Here is a 19,685-nt window from a genome sequence, read left to right as displayed (position 1 = left end):
TGTATGGAATATTACAATGGAATATTACTCAGCCTACAAAAAGAATGAAATCTTGTCATTTGCAACAACATGGATAGAGCTATTATCTATCTACATATTATGCTAAGTGAAATAAGTCAGAAAAAGACAAATACCATATGATTTCACTCATGTGGAATTTGAGACAAAACAGATGAACATATGGAAGGGGAAAAAAAGAGGGGGAAACAAACCATAAGAGACTTTTTAAAAAGTAGGCTTCATGCCCAGTGTGGAGCACAACATGGGGCTTGAGCTCATGCCCTGAGATCAAGACCCGAGCTGAGGTCAGGAGTTGGATACTTAACCAACTAAGCCACTCAGGTGCCCAAAACCATAAGAGACTTTTAATGAAAGAAAACAAACCAAGAGTTGATGGAAGGAAGTGGGCGGGGGATGGGTGAGATGGATGATGGGTATTAAGGAGGGCACTTGTTATGATGAACACTAGGTTGTATGTAAGTGATGAGCCACCAAATTCTACTGAAACCAAGATTGCACTGTATGTTAACCAACTAGAATTCTTTTTGAGCGATAGTTAAGTTTATTGGATGATAGCATATAAAGCTCCCAAAGAGGGAGGGGAACCAAGAGCATTGCCCAACTAACTAGAATTTAAATTAAAAAGCTGAAAAGACCAAAAAAAAAAAAAAAAAAAAAAAAGATCCTTAGCTGCTAGATCAAATTGGCACAGGTGTTGCTTTATTGCTTTTGGTGTCAAAGGACTATTTTGTTTTGTTTTGTTTTAAGACAAAGAGTTGGGAAGGAGCAGAGGGAGAGGGAGAATCTTAAGCAGGCTCCATGCCCTGTGCAGAGCCTAGTGCAGGGCTTGATTTCACGACCCTGAGATCATGACCTGAGCCAAAATAAGAGTCAGACACTTAACCTGACTGAACTACCCAGGTGCCCCAGGACTATTTGTGTGAAAGCAGCTGTGTTTTGCTGCTCAGTTTTTAAATACAAGGATCATAGAGGATAACGGGGCCACAGCAAAAGTGTTCACGTCATGGCCCCTGTCAGATTCTGGTGAATCTGCAAATTCTGCTGTGTAACTCCTCATTTATCCATTCAAGTCAAACAGCAATTTAAATGAACAGGAGCAGGTCTGACTTTGGTCTATATGGATATAGGTATCCTTTATGGTCTAGTAATAGTTCTAGATAAAAGCTGGAGCATTTCCTTCTTAAAATGTGCCTAGGTTACAAATGGGATGAATTGGGTCTCTGAAAGACACTGCATATCATTCTAAGACTGGAATCTCTGGAATAATAATAATAAAAAAAACTCCTTAGAAACAATGGGAGACTTGAGAAGATGTTGTTTGTGGGTAATATGGTTAACTGCTTGTAGGTCTCTGCAGGAGTGTTAAAGACATACTTAGAAATGCAATGACATATGGTGACATGGATGGTATTAGTTATTTAACTGGCAATAGGTTTGCTTTTTGGGCTTTACTACTGTCTGGGTTAGGTTTTATTACCTGAGTCCTGTTGTGGCTCTTGAATGAAACAGATACAGTTAATACTTTGCCTTCCTTCAGTCATATGTCCTATACCTAAAACAGACAATTTGCAGGTAGTATCATAGTTACTGTTAACACATTAGGAAAACTTAAAAAAATATATCTTTATTAAGATATAATTAACATACCACAAAGTTCATTCACCTTTTACAATTTTATTTAAATGTTTTGGTTTTCAGTATATTTGCAAAATTGTGTGTCAGTAATCACTATCTAATTCTAAAGCATTTTCATCACCCTGACAAAGAAACCCCATAACCACCAACATTTAATTTCAGTTTCCCTCTTGACTAACCCAGCCCTAGGCAACAACCAATCTGCTTTCTGTCTCTATGGCTAATTTGACTATTGTGGTTATTTCATGTAATTGGAATTATACAACATGTGATCCATTGTGACTGGCTTCTTATAGTGTTCTCAAGGCTTATTCATGTTACAGCATATATCAATACTTTATTTCTTTTTCTTGCTAAATAATATTCCATTATGTGGATGTACCACAATTTGTTTATTCATTTACAAGTTGATGGACATTTGGGTAGTTTCTGGTTTGGGGAAATTATGAATAAAGTTGTTAAAAACATTTGCTTACAAGTTTTTCTGTGGACATGTGTTTTTATTTATCTTGAGTAAATACTTAGGAGTTAGGGTTGCTAGGTTGTATGGTTTAGGGTATGGGGTATGTTTAACTTTTTAAGTAACTCCCAAATTGGTTTTCCAGAGTGGCTATACTATCTGGCATTCTCACCAGTAGTTTATGAGAATTCTAGTTGTTCTGTGTCCTAGTCAACATTTGGAATTGTCGGGGGTTTTCTTTGTTTGCTTTTTAGCCATTCTAGTAGGTATGCAGTTCTTCATTAGTTTTAAATGAAACTCATGTAATATGAAACCATCTGAAGAATGATTTAAGTGAGAAAAAAGCATTTACTAATGCCTATGATGAGGCCTCTGCTAGGTGATAAAAATATGAATAAGACACATCTGCTTCCATAGAATTTTCAATTTATTGATGATGGTAGGCATGTAAGGAAGTAACAACAATATACTGAGTTAATGCTAATTACTTGGAGCTAAAATATTGGGGTGGGGAAGGAGAATTGCAACTCTACCTAGAATTAGTCAATTTTGTGGAAGGATTTTAATGTTTGTGATCCATAAAAAGATAACAGTATGAAGAGCTACATGTACTTTGCCTAATGCTCTAAGGTAGGTTTTGGTTGCAAAGGTTAAGCTTCCCCTACATTATCATGCCTAATAAACCAATGCCTAATAAGCTATTTGGGATGATATTCTTCTTTTAACAACCTGGTGATTTGAGGCAACACCAGCTAGTCATATATACTCAATAACCAAAGAAGGGACAACTTTAATTAGTTCCTTAGCCTGCTCTTCTGACCATTGTATTTATTTCTCTCCCTTTCTGTATCCTTCCTAGGTCTTTCTGCCTTTTACCTAACACAATGCTAAACTGTACTCCTTCTTTTTTAAGTGCATATATGCTTAGCTCTGAACTGTTTACTATAGTCAGAAGTGGTAGCAGTAGGCATTTGTACTTTTTGTCCAGTTTACCTCTTTACCATTCGCCCATCTAGATTTGTCCCTAATATGTAAGTTATTTCCAGTGAATAAGGTGATTCCAAATGATTTCCCAATGTCTGATAAACTGGGCTTCTTATCTGGTCTGCATGGCAAACCAATGAGGAAAGAGCTGTGAAGGAAGATTGAGGATGACAGGGAGCTGGAAGAGGCTAAATGAAAATTGCTGGTTGTCATGTTCATCTGATTGTTTAGTGAAACTATCCTCTTTTTTTTTTTTTTTTTAAGTAAGAACTTTGGTCAGCTTGGTTTGTAATAACAGCAAGAAAAAACACAAGCTGCCTTAAAAGAAGGTTAAAGTAACTGGAATTAGTCAACCTCAAGAAGAAAAAGATGAGGAAATCGTAATTTCTTTGTATACCCTAATTGTATCCTAGGCTGTATTGAGGGTTCTTGTGAATTTCTTGTGTGGAAGACTAGGTTTAACAATAATCTTAAAGAATATTAAAATTTGCAGCAGGTGCTGATCAGTTATTTCTTTTCTGAGACTAGGGAACAGAGAAAGGTTTTAATTTTGCAAGGACTTCAGGTTAGATAAAAGGAGCATTATCTGCTTGCTATTGTGACAAGGAGAATCTACAGTCATGTTTTCCAGAGGGCTACATATGTAATAGTCTTATTTGGGAGGGTTAAAACTGACCACAGACTGAAGGACTTGATACTTTCTGAAGATGGCACAAAAATCTTCATTTGAAAAGTTATTTTTTCCCCTTTCTCTCACATGAGTGACAGATTTTCCTTCATTTGGGAAAGGTTTTAATCTTAGGGCAAATGCATATCAATCTGCTTAATACTATAATAAAGTTAATTTGATATAAGAACTTATGTTTTTGGTCAATTCTGACAAATAATGGCAGTATTTGGTTTGGAACTATAAATTTCTAGACCTCTGTTTTGTGATACATAGAGATTTTATGTTACTGCTCCTATAATTGTTTGTTGCCCCTATCTAGTATACATTACTACATGTCCTGTCCATTCTTTATGGTGCTCTTTATGGTGATCTTAAGATCCTTAATCTTAAGCAGATTCTGTGTTCGAAATCACTACACGTTGAGCTTTTTGGTTGTATTGGCTCTTTGGTTTTTACTCAGGTCTGAGAAGTTCCATAGTTTCTTACATTTTATTAGTACAGTCTTTCACAGAAACTGGGGATCAAAAAAACCATTGTGCCAGAGTAGACCAAGCATGGAAGAGGTGCAGTTAAAGGGCCAGAACAGAAATTTTGAGAAAACTAGGGGATGGGAAATAAATCTCAAAATCAGAAGTTATTTTATAGAATGTATATGGAGGTGGCTACTTCTTTTAACATAGTCCCTATGCATTTGCTTTGTAGGTGAGATGTGTACATGGTTGGGTGGGGGAGAGGCAAGAACATATCTATTAAAATGGATCTGTCTCAGAAGCACAATATTGGTCAAAGAAAGAAAATGCAGAACACTATGCATATTTCTATGTTTAGGGGAAGAAATAACATGAAATATTATTCTGTGGGTACATATATACATGAATGTAGTTTTAAACATCTGAAAGAATATATGCCAAATGTACATAGTGATCTGAAGAGTGCAAGAAGGTAGGATTGGAGACTTTTGCTTTTTCTGTAATAGTCTTTGGTTTGTGTTCAAGAAGAATGGAATTATGTGTTATGTGATTAAATATTCATTTAGAACAGGTAAACCTGGGATCCCTGGGTGGCTCAATGGTTTAGCGCCTGCCTTCCGCCCAAGGCATGATCCTGGAGTCCCAGGATCAAGTCCCGCATCAGACTTCCTGCATGGAGCCTGCTTCTCCCTCTGCCTGTGTCTCTGTCTCTCTCTCCGTCTCTCATGAATAAATAAATAAATCTTTAACAAAATAAAATAGGTAAAGCATATTAATTACCATTAAACAGTGCTTGTAGTGTAGATAGGAAGCCAAGGGGCAGCCCAGGTGGCTCAGCGGTTTAGCACTGCCTTCAGTCCAGAGCATGATCCGGGAGACCGGGGATCAAGTCCCACGTTGGGCTCCCTGCATGGAGCCTGCTTCTCCCTCTCTCTCTCTCTGCCTCTCTCTCTGCCCCTCTCTCTCTGTGTGTCTCTCATGAGTAAATAAATTTTTAAAATCTTAAAAAAAATAAGGAAGCTGAGATAGTTTCAAATAATGTAAACTCATTAGAAAGTAAGAGTGGTAAGGGTGCCTGGTGGCTCAGTCAGTGAAGTATCTGACTCTTATTTTCAGCTCAGGTCATGATCTTAGGGTCATGGAATCGAGCCCTGTGTTGGGCCCTGTGCAAGGGCATGGAGCTGATTGAGATTCTCTCTGTCCCTCTGACCCGCTCTCCCCAATAAAAAACTAGAAAATAAGAGCAGTAGAGCAGAAATTCAGAAATGGCTAGTTTTGTGAGTGAATCCTCCTGTATGTGTTGAATGCATTTAATTTTGAAATGTTTTATCCATACATATGTTGAAAACATATGATAAATGTAAAAACCTTCCTTCAAGAATTCCTTCAGTTTTTCTATATTATTTCACAACCCCAATAATATGAACATATTAATATGTTCATAATATGAACATATTATGAAGCTTTGGAACAATACTGGCATAGACTTGAAAGTCGCAGACCTGGGTTTACATCCTGATTTCCACCCAACTTTGTGACTTTGAGCAGTCACATAACCTTTGTGATCCTCAATTTTCTCTTCTGCGAGATGGAGATAATATTGACCCTGTAGGGTTGTGGTGAGGATTGAGAACGTGGCTATAAAGCATTTAGCCCAGTTCCTACCATATAGTAAACACCATGATTAATTTTATCATTTGGAGTCCTCAAAAGAAAGCAGGGGTAGCCATCCTTATATCAGATAAACTAAAATTTACCCCAAAGACTGTAGTGAGAGATGAAGAGGGACACTATATCATATTTAAAGGATCTATCCAACAAGAGGACTTAACAATCATCAATATATATGCCCCGAATGTGGGAGCTGCCAAATATATCAATTAATAACCAAAATTAAGACATACTTAGATAATAATACACTTATACTTGGTGACTTCAATCTAGCACTTTCTACACTCGATAGGTCTTCTAAACACAACATCTCCAAAGAAATGAGAGCTTTAAATGATACACTGTACCAGATGGATTTCACACATATCTACAGAACTTTACATCCAAACTCAACTGAATACACATTCTTCTCAAGTGCACATGGAACTTTCTCCAGAATAGACCACATACTGGGTCACAAATAGGGTCTTAACTGATACCAAAAGATTGGGATCGTCCCCTGCATATTCTCAGACCATAATGCCTTGAAATTAGAACTAAATCACAACATTTGGAAGGACTTCAAACACATGGAGGTTAAGGACCATCTTGCTAAAAGATGAAAGGGTCAACCAGCAAATTAAGGAAGAAATAAAAAGATTCATGGAAACTAATGAGAATGAGGATACAACCATTCAAAATTTTTGGGATACAGCAAAAGCAGTCCTGAGGGGGAAATACATCGAATACAAGCATCCAAAACTGGAAAGAACTCAAATACAAAAGCTAACCTTACACCTAAAGGAGCTAGAGAAAAAACAGCAAATAGATCCTACACCCAGCAGAAGAAGAGAGTTAATAAAGATTCGAGCAGAACTCAATGAAATCGAGACCAGAAGAACTGTGGAACAGATCAACAAAACCAGGACTTGGTTCTTTGAAAGAATTAATAAGATAGATAAACCATTAGCCAGCCTTATTAAAAAGAAGAGAGAGAAGGCTCAAATTAATAAAATCATGAATGAGAAAGGAGAGATCACTACCAACACCAAGGAAATACAAACGATTTTAAAAACATATTATGAACAGCTATACACCAATAAATTAGGCAATCTAGAAAAAATGGACACATTTCTGGAAAGCCACAAATTACCAAAACTGGAACAGGAAGAAATAGAAAACCTGGACAGGCCAATAACCAGGGAGGAAATTGAAGCAGTCATCAAAAACCTCCCAAGACACAAGAGTCCAGGGCCAGATGGCTTCCCAGGGGAATTCTATCAAACGTTTAAAGAAGAAACCATACCTATTCTACTAAAGCTGTTTGTAAAGATAGAAAGAGATGGAGTACTTCCAAATTCATTCTATGAGGCCAGCATCACCTTAATTCCAAAACCAGACAAAGACTCCACCAAAAAGGAGAATTACAGACCAATATCCCTGATGAACATGGATGCAAAAATTCTCAACAAGATACTAGCGAATAGGATCCAACAGTACATTAAGAAAATTATTCACCATGACCAAGTAGGATTTATTCCCAGGACACAAGGCTGGTTCAACACTGATAAAACAATCAATGTGATTCATAATATCAGCAAGGGAAAAACCAAGAACCATATGATCCTCTCAATAGATGCAGAGAAAGCATTTGACAAAATACAGCATCCATTCCTGATCAAAACTCTTCAGAGTGTAGGGATAGAGGGAACATTCCTCAACATCTTAAAAGCCATCTACGAAAAACCCACAGCAAATATAATTCTCAATGGGGAAGCACTGGGAGCCTTTCCCCTAAGATCAGGAACAAGACAGGGATGTCCACTCTCACCACTGTTATTCAACATAGTACTGGAAGTCCTAGCCTCAGCAATCAGACAACAAAAAGACATTAAAGGCATTCAGACTGGCAAAGAAGAAGTCAAACTCTCCCTCTTCGCTGATGACATGATACTCTACATAGAAAACCCAAAAGACTCCACCCCAAGATTGCTAGAACTCATACAGCAATTTGGCAGCATGGCAGGATTCAAAATCAATGCCCAGAAGTCAGTGGCATTTTTATACACTAACAATGAGACTGAAGAAAGAGAAATGAAGGAGTCAATCCCATTTACAATTGCACCCAAAAGCATAAGATACGTAGGAATAAACCTAACCAAAGAGGTAAAGGATCTATACCCTAAAAACTATAGAAAACTTCTGAAAGAAATTGAGGAAGACACAAAGAGATGGGAAAATATTCCATGCTCATGGATTGTCAGAATTAATATTGTGAAAATGTCAATGTTACCCAGGGCAATTTACACGTTTAATGCAGTCCCTATCAAAATACCATGGACTTTCTTCAGAGAGTTAGAACAAATCATTTTAAGATTTGCGTGGAATCAGAAAAGACCCCGAATAGCCAGGGGAATTTTAAAAAAGAAAACCATAGCTGGGGGCATCACGATGCCAGATTTCAGGTTGTACTACAAAGCTGTGGTCATCAAGACAGTGTGGTACTGGCACAAAAACAGACACATAGATCAGTGGAACAGAATAGAGAATCCAGAAGTGCACCCTCAACTTTATGGTCAACTAATATTCGATAAAGGAGGAAGGAGGAAAGACTATCCACTGGAAGAAAGACAGTCTCTTCAATAAATGGTGCTGGGAAAATTGGACATCCACATGCAGAAGAATGAAACTAGACCACTCTCTTTCAGCATACTCAAAGATAAACTCAAAATGGATGAAAGATCTAAATGTGAGACAAGATATCATCAAAATCCTAGAGGAGAACACAGGCAACACCGTTTTTGAACTCGGCCACAGTAACTTCTTGCAAGATACATCCCCAAAGGCAAAAGAAACAAAAGCAAAAAAAAAAAAAAAAATGAACTATTGGGACTTCACCAAGATAAGAAGCTTTTGCACAGCAAAGGATACAGTCAACAAAACTAAAAGACAACCTACAGAATGGGAGAAGATATTTGCAAATGACGTATCTGATAAAGGGCTAGTTTCCAAGATCTATAAAGAACTTACTAAACTCAACACCAAAGAAACAAACAATCCAATCATTAAATGGGCAAAAGACATGAACAGAAATCTCACAGAGGAAGACCTAGACATGGCCAACACGCACATGAGAAAATGCTCTGCATCACTTGCCATCAGGGAAATACACATCAAAACCACAATGAGATACCACCTCACACCAGTGAGAATGGGGAAAATTAACGAGGCAGGAAAACACAAACGTTGGAGAGGATGCGGAGAAAAGGGAACCCTCTTACACTGTTGGTGGGAATGTGAACTGGTGCAGCCACTCTGGAAAACTGTGTGGAGGCTCCTCAAAGAGTTAAAAATAGACCTGCCCTAGGACCTAGCAATTGCACTGCTGGGGATTTACCCCAAAGATTCAGATGCAATGAAACGCCGGGACACCTGCACCCCGATGTTTATAGCAGCAATGTCCACAATAGCCAAACTGTGGAAGGAGCCTCGGTGTCCATCGAAAGATGAATGGATAAAGAAGATGTGGTTTATGTATACAATGGAATATTACTCAGCCATTAGAAATGACAAATACCCACCATTTGCTTCAACGTGGATGGAACTGGAGGGTATTATGCTGAGTGAAGTAAGTCAATCGGAGAAGGACAAACATACGTTCTCATTCATTTGGGGAATATAATAAATAATAGTGAAAGGGAATAGAAGGGAAGGGAGAAGAAATGGGTAGGAAATATCAGAAAGGGAGACAGAACATGAAGACTCCTAACTCTGGGAAACGAACTAGGGGTGGTGGAAGGGGAGGAGGGCGGGGGGTGGGGGTGAATGGGTGACGGGCACCGAGGGGGGCACTTGACGGGATGAGCACTGGGTGTTATTCTGTATGTTGGCAAATTGAACACCAATAAAAAATAAATTTATTATTAAAAAAATTTTATCATTTGCTTCTGAAAATGCTTTTTTCTCAGATGTTTGTGGGCTCTTGCAGCCTTCTATCTTGTATCTCTAGGAAAGGATATGTCTGGAGATAAGCCAGAAAGGGTAGAAAGGGGTCCTAAATTTCTCTCACAAGAAAAAGGCAGGTGAATAGGATAGGGCTGGTGGAGGTGGGCCTATGGTAATCCTGGAGGTTTAGATCAAGCTACTTCTTGAGTTTAACTGTCATTTGAATGAGAGTAAATGACTAAGGGCAAGTGAGGATTAATTAGGTTGCCTATGTGGCAGGGTGGTGGTTAAAGAAACCCCTATCTGAATGTGTTAAGATTAGGTTGAAAGAATGTTTGTGAAAAAGAATTAAGGTATAGAGAGTAGGAGGAAGTCAGAGAGGCAGTTGAGTGAGAGTCCTTGAGAGCAGTCTGGATTTGAGTGGATTGGAACCTGGGCTCTCTTGCTTACTGCCCTGTAATATTGGGCCAGTTACTTAGTCTCTCCAAAATTTAATTGCTTAATCTATAAAATAGAGTTGTGAGGGAATGCATTTAGCATGCTTAGAATAGTGGCAAGCCCATATTAAGTACCTGATAAATATACTAATATTAAGTCAAGCTGAGGGGAATAAAAAAGCAGAGCTAGTGAACCACGCAAAGGAGTGAGCTCCCTCTATATACAACTAACTGCTATATAGCATTTGTCATTGGTTATCATCAAAGAAAGAGTCAATAATGGGATGCATTATTTATTTATTTATTTATTTTTTTAATTTTTATTTATTTATGATAGTCACACACACATTGAGAGAGAGAGAGAGAGAGAGAGAGAGAGGCAGAGACAGGCAGAGGGAGAAGCAGGCTCCATGCACCGGGAGCCCGACGTGGGATTCGATCCCGGGTCTCCAGGATCGCGCCCTGGGTCAAAGGCAGGCGCTAAACCGCTGCGCCACCCAGGGATCCCGGGATGCATTATTTATAAATATTCTAATACTTCCTGGTGTGTTTACTTGCAAAAAATAAGTTAAAAAAAAGATGTTTTCCTTATTTTCCCTATATTGGGAACCAAAACTTATTTTTAAAAACTTAAAAGGTTAGTTTCTACTTCTAACTTGTTGTTGAATGAAAAATTATGGTCTAATTTTCTCTATGATTTCTCTTTGCATTTCACTGCAATTTTTGTAGTTTTTCTGTCCTTTTTGTTCTATTTCTTGTAGGCTTCCTGATTAATCAGTTGTTTTAGCAATGTTTACTACTTATAAAACAAAAAGGATGAATAGTATCCTGCAAATATAAACCAGTAAGGCATGGATAAATAAATTTTAATGAGAAAGTAAATCTCCACATTGAAATTTGTTCAATTAAGAAGGCTGTGCAAATTGTGTCTTGCATTTCACCTGTCATGTTTTCATCTGTTGAGTACTAGTGAACCTCTAGGTTTTAAAATAGATGTCCCAGTACTCCAAGGTGGCATCATAGAAGTTTCTTTGTGTTCTCCCTAATATTCCAGTAGCCACCACTATACAGATGCCTTGTACGTTCTGTCATTTAGTACTGAAAATAACCATAGGGAAAATAATCATCATTTTACAGATGAAGGTAACCAAGGCTTAGAAACTCATTCAGAGTGACATGCCAGCAACTGGCAGAGCCCAAATTTGAAAATCAGATGGCTGATTTCAGAGTGTGTACTTATAAATGCCAGACCATCAACTGTTTTCCTAACCCACAATCGGAACACTACAAAGCTGACCTTTGGCAAAGTGACCAGGCTTATTTCTTGCCTGCTGCCATCCTTCTAGTCCCTTCCTCACTTTACTATCCCATTCTACTGATCAGTTGCAGGTATAAAGGCTTAATTTGAAGAACCATCCAGTCTGGTGGCTCTCAAATTGAGCCAGTCAAAAGAGCTACCTGGAACACTTATTTTAAAATTATGACTAAGTTGGTTTTACCTGGAGCCCAGGAATGTGCATTTAAGCCATTCTACATGTGATTTTGGCAAACTGACAGGTTTGAGAACCACTTCAGATGCATGAATCCCCATGCAAATAACGCCTCTAATTTTCCTGACTACCTAATAATCTAATAATCCAATATCGTCTTCTGATGGGGACTCACTACCATCTTGCCAGGAAGGTCATTTCATTGGTAATTAAATACAATGTTGTGCTTCTATGGAACTTTCATTTACTATCCTGTATGAACTAGATCAATTTCTTTGAGCTTATGTTTATACTCCTTAGGTACTGGCTCTGTGGTTAGATCCAGGCTAGAATCTTCTCTGAACCTCAACTTCCTCATGTGTGAAATGAATATGTTGTTATTTACCTTGAAGGATTATGTGAAGAATTAAATGAAAAAAACTGTCCTGGCTGGAAAGATTCTTGAATGCCTTCAAACAGCCATTTCTTATAGTCCCTTCACCTTATCAGCCTTTTTTGAAACAGTCCCACGCCTGCAGGGCTCTATTTAGAAGTGTGGAGATCTATATATATTAGAAGACTCCTAGACTTCCATTCCAGGATTGTCAATGCTGGAAGTAGGTTGTCATTTTGACTTCTCACCAGCACACTTTTTTTTTTTAACCTGTGGCTTTTCCTCTGGACAAAGAATATGATACCTCTTATGGAGACAGATAAGCCTACATTTCTGGAAATTCAGATTTACTCCTTAAGTAATTGGAGTTTCCACAGATAACTTGAACCCAGCGCAAAAAAAATGATATACAGGAAGACCTTAAAGAAGAAGAGACCTAGAATTATATAGAGACCAAAATGAAGAACCAAAGAAAATATTCCATGTCTCTTTCTTATCCAACAGTAGACAGATAATTGGTGATTGTTAAAAAGGAAAAAAAAATGGGAGGGGGCCTCAGTGGCTCAGTGAGTTAAGCATCTGACTCTTGATTTTGGCTCAGGTCATGATCTCAAGGTCATGAGATTCAGCCTCATGTCCGGCTCCAGGCTCAGCATGGAGTCTGCTTAGGATTCTTTTCACTTTCCTCCCATTCTGTTCTTTCCCCCCACCTCATGTTCTCTCTTATATAAATAATAAAATCTTAAAAAAGAAAAAAAAGGGAGGGAGGTAGCAAGTGAGAGGAGGCAGTAAACTAAGAAATGTTGAATGCTTTACTCTTTGACAAACACAATGTGAGTGGAATAAATACTTAAGTAATTTCAACCCAATCCTGATAGGTAAGATCCTATTTTACCAATGAGAATACTAAAGACCATTGATGATAACTAAGACAAATTTCATACCTCGTCAGATGGCAGGTCCAGATTCAAGAGACTTGGGACTTTTCAGAATGTGATTTTTTAAAAAATTATAATATAAACATACATACTCTTTAAGAAATAGAACGTGGCTTAGTTTCCATTGTACTGTACACATTACCCCGTCCAAATACCTGTCATTTTCTTATTTTAATTGGTTGTGTCTCTCTCCTTTTACTAATTACTTGTACATAGGGACTAGGTTGCAACATTCATCTCTGAATCACCAGGGCTTAGTATAGGAGTTGGCCCTTGACTTGTGCATTAAAGGTTGGTAAAAATGGAATTTTTGTCTCTGGCATTCGAAAACATCTGTACCCTCAACTCCTACTCCTCATCTCTGAGTTTTTTTTAAAAAAAGTATAGAGTTGTAAGCGATATTAGAAATACTCTAACTCAGTCCTCTCATTTGTAAAAAGGGAGGAATTTCAGGCACAGACTAGAGGTAGATCATCATGTACCCAAAACCCCCAGTTATAGTAGTTATTCTAGCACTCTTGCCTCCTGGTTCTCAGTTCAGGGCATTTCGTAGGATCTGTGAGTATACATACTGCTTTTATTCATTCAGTAACCCTCTGATTCTTCCTTCTTGTTCAGTGCTGAGGAAATGCCACTTTCCTTTCTGCCTCCCTGAATAGATATATAGCCATGCTTTCCAGAAACCAGAAGAAAAACAGCTTCCCAAGAGTTAAGACTTAATCTAGAAAATGGTCACTGAAGTTGAAGTTTTTACCTGTTATATCCCCTTTTGCTCATCCAGATAGTTACTTACTACTGTTGTTCATGAAGACCATAAATGATCATTTGCAGGACTGGATGAACTGTTCAGGACCCTGAAAATAATCTCTCATTGCTATAGTTTGATTTGGTGTGGTTGTTAAATTGTGTGTTTTGCTTTTTTAAAATATTTATTTATTTGAGAGCTTGCGTGTAAGTGTGAGGCAGGGGGAATGGGAGGGATAGAGAGAGAGGGAGAGTCTCATGCAGACTCTAAACTGAGCTCAGAGCCCCACAAGGGGCTCAGTCTCAAGACCCGAGATCATGACCTGAGCTGAAAACAAGAGTCAGATGTAATCGACTGAGCCCCCCAGGCACCCGTTTTGCTTTTCTTAAATAAAAGCAAATTAAATCTGTAGTGTATTCTATAATGTTAATCTATGAGTTGTGCTTCCCTTTAGCTCAGACTAGTAAAAATAATCGTACATGATGGTCTCCCGTGGGCTTCAGTGAAATGTAGTGGAACAGTGATTTTTCTTCACTTAGTTTGCGTTAGCTCTTTATTTTCAAAATGTTTTTGACTCTAGCATCATGAAAACACTACCCTGGGTTAAAGTTTTTCATGTGAGTGCTTTTCAAAAGTTAATTTAGCAGTACTTTGGACACATGTTAAATTTTATAGAGTGTATCTAATGTATGGAACTTATCAGTAATAAATATTAAAGATACCTGATAAAATTACATTGAAGCTACAGTCATCTTTTAATTTTTTAGGAAAGTGTTTCTGTTTATAGACTGAGAGTTCTTAATTATGGACTTTCTCTAGATAAAAAAATTCTCTGTTCATTTGAATAGAATGTTTATTTGACAGTGGAGGTTGGGGTGAAGGGCCAAAGGCAAAGTCAATTCACTTGACTCTTTTGAATTTACTTTTTTAAGTTATTTTGAGAGAAAGTCTGAAGTAGTGGGACATATACATTAAAAAATATTGGGAAAAGGCTGAGGTTAATTATAGAAGTTTGTATTAAGCTTAATGTTGCCAAGTCATTATTCTTATTAAAAAGAATATGTGTTACTAGAACTATCTGGAACTTTGATTCATGTCATCAATCCATGGCAAGAAGCAAATGATATAGTAATTAATTTTATGATGTAATTTTATGTATTGTCTTGTTTTGTGTTTTTATTTTCAGGACCGGAGTAGGCCCTATGACACTTTTAACTTGCACTCGTTGGAGAACTCCTTAATGGATATGATAAGGACTGATCATGAGCCTCTGAAAGGTAAACACTACCCTCCCAGTGGCCCACCAATGAGTTTCGCTGATATAATGTGGAGGAATCATTTTGCAGGTTAGGAATATTCATATGTCCGTTCCTTGCTTGGTGTTTTAAACAAAAATCAGCTTTTTAATAATTGTGATTTTTTTTCATTTTTTTTCCCATTTGTTTTAGTTTGCTTCTGTAAAGCATTGTGGAATGTATTTAAAATTGATTTTTTTTTTAACCTGGGTTCAGCTACCTACAATAATCAAGATTGATTGCTTTAAACATAATGTCTGGCAGAAGCATGTGTTGGGTAGCATGAGACCGGAAGTCAAGTGTTCTGGGCTTGGTGCATTTGGAATCCTTAGCTGAACCTGGATAATTCATTTAAGTCAAAGTATATTGCAAGGAAATGTGAAATTTAGTAAACCAATCTCCAAAGACGACTTCATAAAACTTTATAGAAAAGAGTTCCATTTTATTAAAATATAATCACTTTGCTCATGTAGAGCAGCCAGTGATTCTTCACATTCTCTAAGGCTAAAACAGAAGAAAACAGAAGAATGTCTTAAAATGTGTAAATGTTTTGGGTTTTATATAAGGCAGAAAAATCCCAAGGTCAGCAGTATTAGGACTTCTTATTTTTAGAGCCCATGTAAATTCAGATTAGTTGTTGATGTTACATTCCTGATTATAGATAGTTCTTTTTATGTGTTCTAGGACTTTTTAGGGGCCTTGTGATATTTTAAAATACTGTAATGGAAATTTTCTGTGGACATATCCACTTGGATTTAGAGCCTAAATATCTGAAAACTGTGAAGAGCTGGCTACAAGGATGCCCATCTTGTTTGAACCCTTATGTTCTCTGGAACTGTGAGGAATTTGATCCCCTCTGGTTCTATCCAGGCTTTTATAAAAGGTGTGACTGACTATGAACACCTGATAGTCATTTCCTCAAGCCACCTCAGAAATCCATTTCATCATTTTCTTGTCACACTCATGATTTTCTGCTGCTTCCCTCAATTTCCAGTGAAAAGAAAGTAGTTAATAGACTATGAAGAAAATAGAGGATTTTGAGAAAAGCTGTATTTTTAAGGCCTTCAGAAGTAGAAAAAAAATCTCTCATGTATTCATTGTTATATTTGTCATCATTACCAAGTCTTTGCTCAGTTGAAAGATTAGGTGTATGGTAATTTGAGCATATTTCGCTTAGAAGTGTAAATGGAGTTAAAAAAAAAAAACAATGATATTCACAGACTTGTTTTGTGTTTTCAGTATCTTCTAAGGCTGCATTTGTCCTCTTTCTCTACCATGAACAGCTATAAGCCTCTCCTAATTATTCTAAAATTTTTGGGCCTTGTTCTTTATGCATACCTGTTTTATCTTGGTCTGTATTCTTTTCTTCTAGCAATAAAAGATTTTGAAAGCATCTTATATTATAGTCTATAAATAATTGTCCAGAATTTTGTGAATATTGTTTACATAGGAGCTATTGTGGCTTATTCAGAGTAGCACTGACAAAAGTATAAAGAGAGTACTTCACTATGGGGTAATGTAAATACCTTATTCTCTTTTTGATAGCCACTTTTTTAGTGCACATCCAACTGCCTCTGCATATATTTCTCTGCCACACTTGCAAATGTGAGGTTTCATCTGTGAAAGTCTTTTGCATTGTACTTATGTCCTAATAAGTTGGAAGGCACATAATATATACTTTTTTACAGCCTTACTATGTTTGCAACTTCTCTGTTCATCATACCACCCACCTTGATTTCCTCTGAATGAACTACTTCCCATAGTCAATTACATCACCATGTCATTGTCCTCTGGTTAGAGTATTTGAGCTTTCTGCTTCCCTTTTCCAGCTGGGAGACCTTTAGATCTGGCACCGTGTATTTGATCCTTATTACTTCTAATAACATAATTATGATGCTGGCATTTTAAAGGAATAATTTTAAGTAATTTTTGACTTTAAAAATGGAGAAAATTATAACAAAAATATAACTGAAAAAAATAAACATTGTGACAGTGTATCCTTATTTTACATATCTTATATAATAAACATCCATATTTTTATCTGATCTTTATAATTTATTAATAGGCCTTAACTTTGGACTCTTAGATTGTTTCCAGCTTTTTCTCCATAATAGATGATGCTGCCATGGATGAGTTCTTGCACATAGCTTTTCCTTAAGGTAAATTCGTAGAGAAAATCTCTGGGTCAAAAGACTTAGACATCTGGGTAAATAGCTTTAAGAGAAAAATGGTAGGCTAGGGGACTTACCGTGTGGCTTCTCTGTGACTCTGTCCAAAAGCACTTCCTTCTACTTCATCCTGTTTTTCCTATCTTTAATATCTTCTTCTCCCACTTGAACATGGGAGCACTTTTTTGAGCATCTCAAAGTTCAAGTTACAGAATCATAGGTTTTATGTATGCTTGTTCTGTTTTTTTTTTTTTTCCTGGACCTTGATTTTCTTTAAGAAAAAAAAATATGTTCTTATGTGGGAAATTCAAATAGTACATTAAAAAAAAAAAAAAGAAAGGAAAATGAAAAAAAAATCTGAGACTTACTACTTAGAAATAGCAAAGATTATTATTTTTATTAACATTCTTCCAGGCATTTATATTCTCTTAGTAGGAAGTTAAATTTAAACTCAGCCTTTCTGACTTTGCAGTTATTCAAACCTGGGTTTGAATCCTGGCTCTGCCTTTAGCTGGCTCTTGATCTAGATAAATTAGCCTCTTCAAAGCCTTAGATTCCTCAACATTGAAATAAAGCACCTACTTCATGGAGTGGCTGTAAAGGTCAGATGAAGTTCCTGACACTAGAAATTGCTCAAATGTTATCTTGTTTATTTATTTATTTATTTATGCATGCATGCTGTCTGTGGTAGTGGTGTGCCTACTCTCTGGCCTGGGTAATAAATTAAACCTTACATTCCTACAATATTTACTTTCTTCCAACTAGACTATAGCTAAATGTTAAAAGGATAATGCAAGTTGTCAAAATTTTTTATTTGCCATAGATAAGTAGTGATTATTGAAGGATAAACATTTTGTCATTATCCAAAGTCACCTAAAGGAGAAAGGAAAATAATGCTTTTATGTTGACTTTCCAAAATTGTGTATCTAAATAATATAAAGAAAATATAGTAGGATATCGCGTTCATGAAAAATAAAATAGAGCATACCGGATGGCTCAGCGGTTTAGCGCCATCTTCAGCCCAGGGTGTGGTCCTAGAGACCCGGATCAGGTCCCACGTCAGGCTCCCTGCATGGAATGGAGCCTGCTTCGCCCTCTGCCTGTGTCTGTGCCTTTCTCTCTGTGTGTGTGTCTCTCATGAATAAATAAATAAAATCTTTAAAAAAAATAAATAAAATACTTCATGATGTATTTGAACTGAACCTGATGACATTTATTCACAGCAATATTTCATCTTAGAAATGTATGCAATGAGGGTCGCCAGGGTGGCTCAGTCAGTTAAGCATCCAACTCTTGGTTTCAACTTAGGTCATGATATTGTGGTCGTGAGATCAAGCCCTGAGTCCAGCTCTGAGCTCAGAGTGGAATCTGCTTCAGATTCTCTCTCCCTCTCCCTTCCTCCTTCTCTCTCTCTCTCAAATAAATAAAACCTTTAAAAAATATGCAATTAGAAATGCATTAGAAATGCATTTATCCCTTTATTCAACTCTTCTCTTTAAAAAGGGTTAGTGGGAGAAATGACAGGAAGTTCAGAAACTAGTGAGACTTCTGTTTTAGTAAAGAGCTTTAACAATTTTTCAGTCACATTTATACTTACACTCAGTAAAACCAAGTCAGCCTTGAAGATGTTTGTAGGAAATATTAAAAAGTCTCTACGTCCTCCCCCATGATAAAGATGCCAAGTAATGTAGAGGAAAAGTAGAATTGAGCTTTCTTCACAGCACCTGAGAAATGTGTTTAGTAGTGTTGGTCAGGGCACAGCACCCTTATTTAAATAAAAATTAGACTAATTTTTTTTGGCTTCTTAAAGATCTCAAACTACAGTTCTTGGTTATAACAGAACTGTGTCTCTTACCATATTATATATGACTTTTCCTATTTATTTGAGAGAATGTTTCCAAGAAATGAGAAGACAGTTTTGAGAAGGGTGATGAACTAATAAAAACTGTCTGTCATTTCTTTTCTAAGTGCAGAAATCCTTGGGTTGGTAGAGATATGAGTGAGGCCTAGGAGAGAGGAATTGTTCTCTGCTCTCTTTTCAGGTGGGCTTAAGGGAAGGAAATCCACAACTCTCCTTATAACTATGAAGATTAAAGAGATTTCTAGCATGGAAGAGGTAGGATTAGAGATAAGGAAAAAGATTCACCTCTGTACCTTTCTTATAGCTGTTCCCTAGCTTGCTACTAATGATGAAAGTTTAGCCACTGGGGAACCCCTATGAAAACCCAGGGTCATTAGGTTTGATTAATCACAGCCTGGTTTAGGATTAACGTTCAAGAGTGCAAAATGATGAGAGGAGGAATAATAGGGAAATACCAACCACACTGTATTGCACAGTTTAGGTGACATTGTAAAGCAAGATCTGTCCCCCGGTTGGGTTAGCACAATATAGCAGATATCTTGG

General features: G+C 37.1%; 1 protein-coding gene across 12 annotated transcripts in view; it reads left to right on the top strand.

Annotated features, from left to right (window-relative positions):
* CPEB3 (cytoplasmic polyadenylation element binding protein 3) overlaps positions 1 to 19,685 on the top strand; it is a 199,719-nt gene that overhangs the window by 62,670 nt on the left and 117,364 nt on the right. For 10 of the 12 annotated variants that reach the window (XR_005380421.1, XM_038578187.1, XM_038578188.1 and 7 more), the window contains one exon: positions 15,005 to 15,164. Coding sequence is in view for 11 of the 12 variants with exons in the window: in XM_038578187.1 (XP_038434115.1) it covers positions 15,005 to 15,164 (160 nt within the window). In the remaining variant the exon portion in view is untranslated. The remainder of the gene's footprint in view (positions 1 to 15,004; positions 15,165 to 19,685) is intronic. The other 2 variants (XM_038578190.1, XM_038578191.1) reach the window with 1 other exon arrangement.

The sequence above is a fragment of the Canis lupus genome, chromosome 28 (assembly GCF_011100685.1).
Source record: "Canis lupus familiaris isolate Mischka breed German Shepherd chromosome 28, alternate assembly UU_Cfam_GSD_1.0, whole genome shotgun sequence".
NCBI classification, from domain to species: domain Eukaryota; kingdom Metazoa; phylum Chordata; class Mammalia; order Carnivora; family Canidae; genus Canis; species Canis lupus.
This window is presented reverse-complemented; position numbering and strand designations above follow the sequence as displayed.